Here is a 1,245-nt window from a genome sequence, read left to right on the forward strand (position 1 = left end):
AAGCCCTCCCTGCCACTACCAAGAGCGGTGAAAGAGACACCAGGGCTCATAGGTTTGTGCAAGGGGCTGGTTCTCCAGCTGTGCCCGATCCATCCCAACCAAGCCCTTTCCTTGGGATGTGCCCAGGGAAGAGCTGCCCCCCATGCCGGGTGCTCTCCTGTGTCCCCCTCACCTTCGGAGCAAAGTCGTTGTACTCGTAGAGCTCCTCGTAGTTGCTCAGGTCAAGGATCTCACCGTAGTTGTCCAAAGTCAGGTCGTAGTTGTCCAGGTCCAGGTTTTCGTAGAGTGCAAAGTCAGCTTTTGGCTTCTCCGCCTTCCTCCTCTCCTCCTTGGCTGGGACAGCCCAAGCTGTCCCCAGACACAGGCTGGCGATGCCCAGCCAGGCCAGGGTCCGCATCCTGCACCCGGCCGGGGACCGCAGCCCCCAGGGCTCCAACAGGGCCAGCAATGCCAGTCAGGATGGGGCTGGGTGCCCTGAAACGGTTGCAAATCAGTGAAGGCAAAGAGGGATGGGAAGGCAGGATTGGCACAGCAGCCACAGCCCCTCTCTGCAGCCGTGGTGGGGACTGCGGCCACCACGGGGGACAAACGTCCTCCGCCCCCAGCCCTGGGAACGTTGTGCTGTCCCTTTTCTTTTCAGCCCATTTCACGCTCGGCTGAGCTGCTGTGCAGGAGAGGCCCCATGGCCGTGCTAGGCTGCCCTCGCTTCCAGGCTTTCCCAGCCCCGAGGAGGCAATGAGGGGACCCAGGGGTGGTGAGGAGTTGGGGTCCTGCTCCGGCCCCTCGGGGCAGTGAGTGAAGCTGGTCACTGGCCCAATAAACCCAGCAGGCAAGCAGAGATGACCCCAGGAGTCCTGGCACTGCTTTCCCCTTCAGTTCCCCCAGATTCAAAGCCCAGGATGCTGTTTCTCAGCCTCCAGCATCCTGGGCAAGCCAGCACCAGAGGAACCAGAGGCCACAGGGTCCCTGTGACTTGACCCTGAGCATGGGGACACCCCCAGCTTTGCAACCTGGGAAGGGTACACCTGGCTGCCCCCAACCCAAACCCACCAGGGTCTATTCCCAAAGGTACAGACCTGAAGCTGGCCCCTGCACAGGGGTCCCCAGCACCCACCACGCACCCGGTGCTGCAGCATCGTCCGCCTAGCAGCAGAGCAGGCGGAGGGGCCCAGCACCCAGCAGCCTCCCACAAGTCTCTCCTAAACCAAATGCAAAAGCAGTGACCCAGCCCAGAGCTTTTACACC

At 62.0% G+C, this 1,245-nt stretch overlaps 1 protein-coding gene across 1 annotated transcript in view; it reads right to left on the minus strand.

Moving 5' to 3' along the window:
• OPTC (opticin) overlaps positions 1–397 on the minus strand; it is a 2,694-nt gene extending 2,297 nt beyond the window's left edge. Inside the window, exon 1 of the mRNA XM_010186568.1 lies at positions 173–397. Coding sequence (XP_010184870.1) covers positions 173–397 — 225 coding nt within the window. The remainder of the gene's footprint in view (positions 1–172) is intronic.
• Between the last annotated feature and the right edge of the window lie 848 nt (positions 398–1,245).

This window comes from Mesitornis unicolor, unplaced genomic scaffold, assembly GCF_000695765.1.
Source record: "Mesitornis unicolor isolate BGI_N332 unplaced genomic scaffold, ASM69576v1 scaffold35166, whole genome shotgun sequence".
Classification (NCBI taxonomy): Eukaryota; Metazoa; Chordata; class Aves; order Mesitornithiformes; family Mesitornithidae; genus Mesitornis; species Mesitornis unicolor.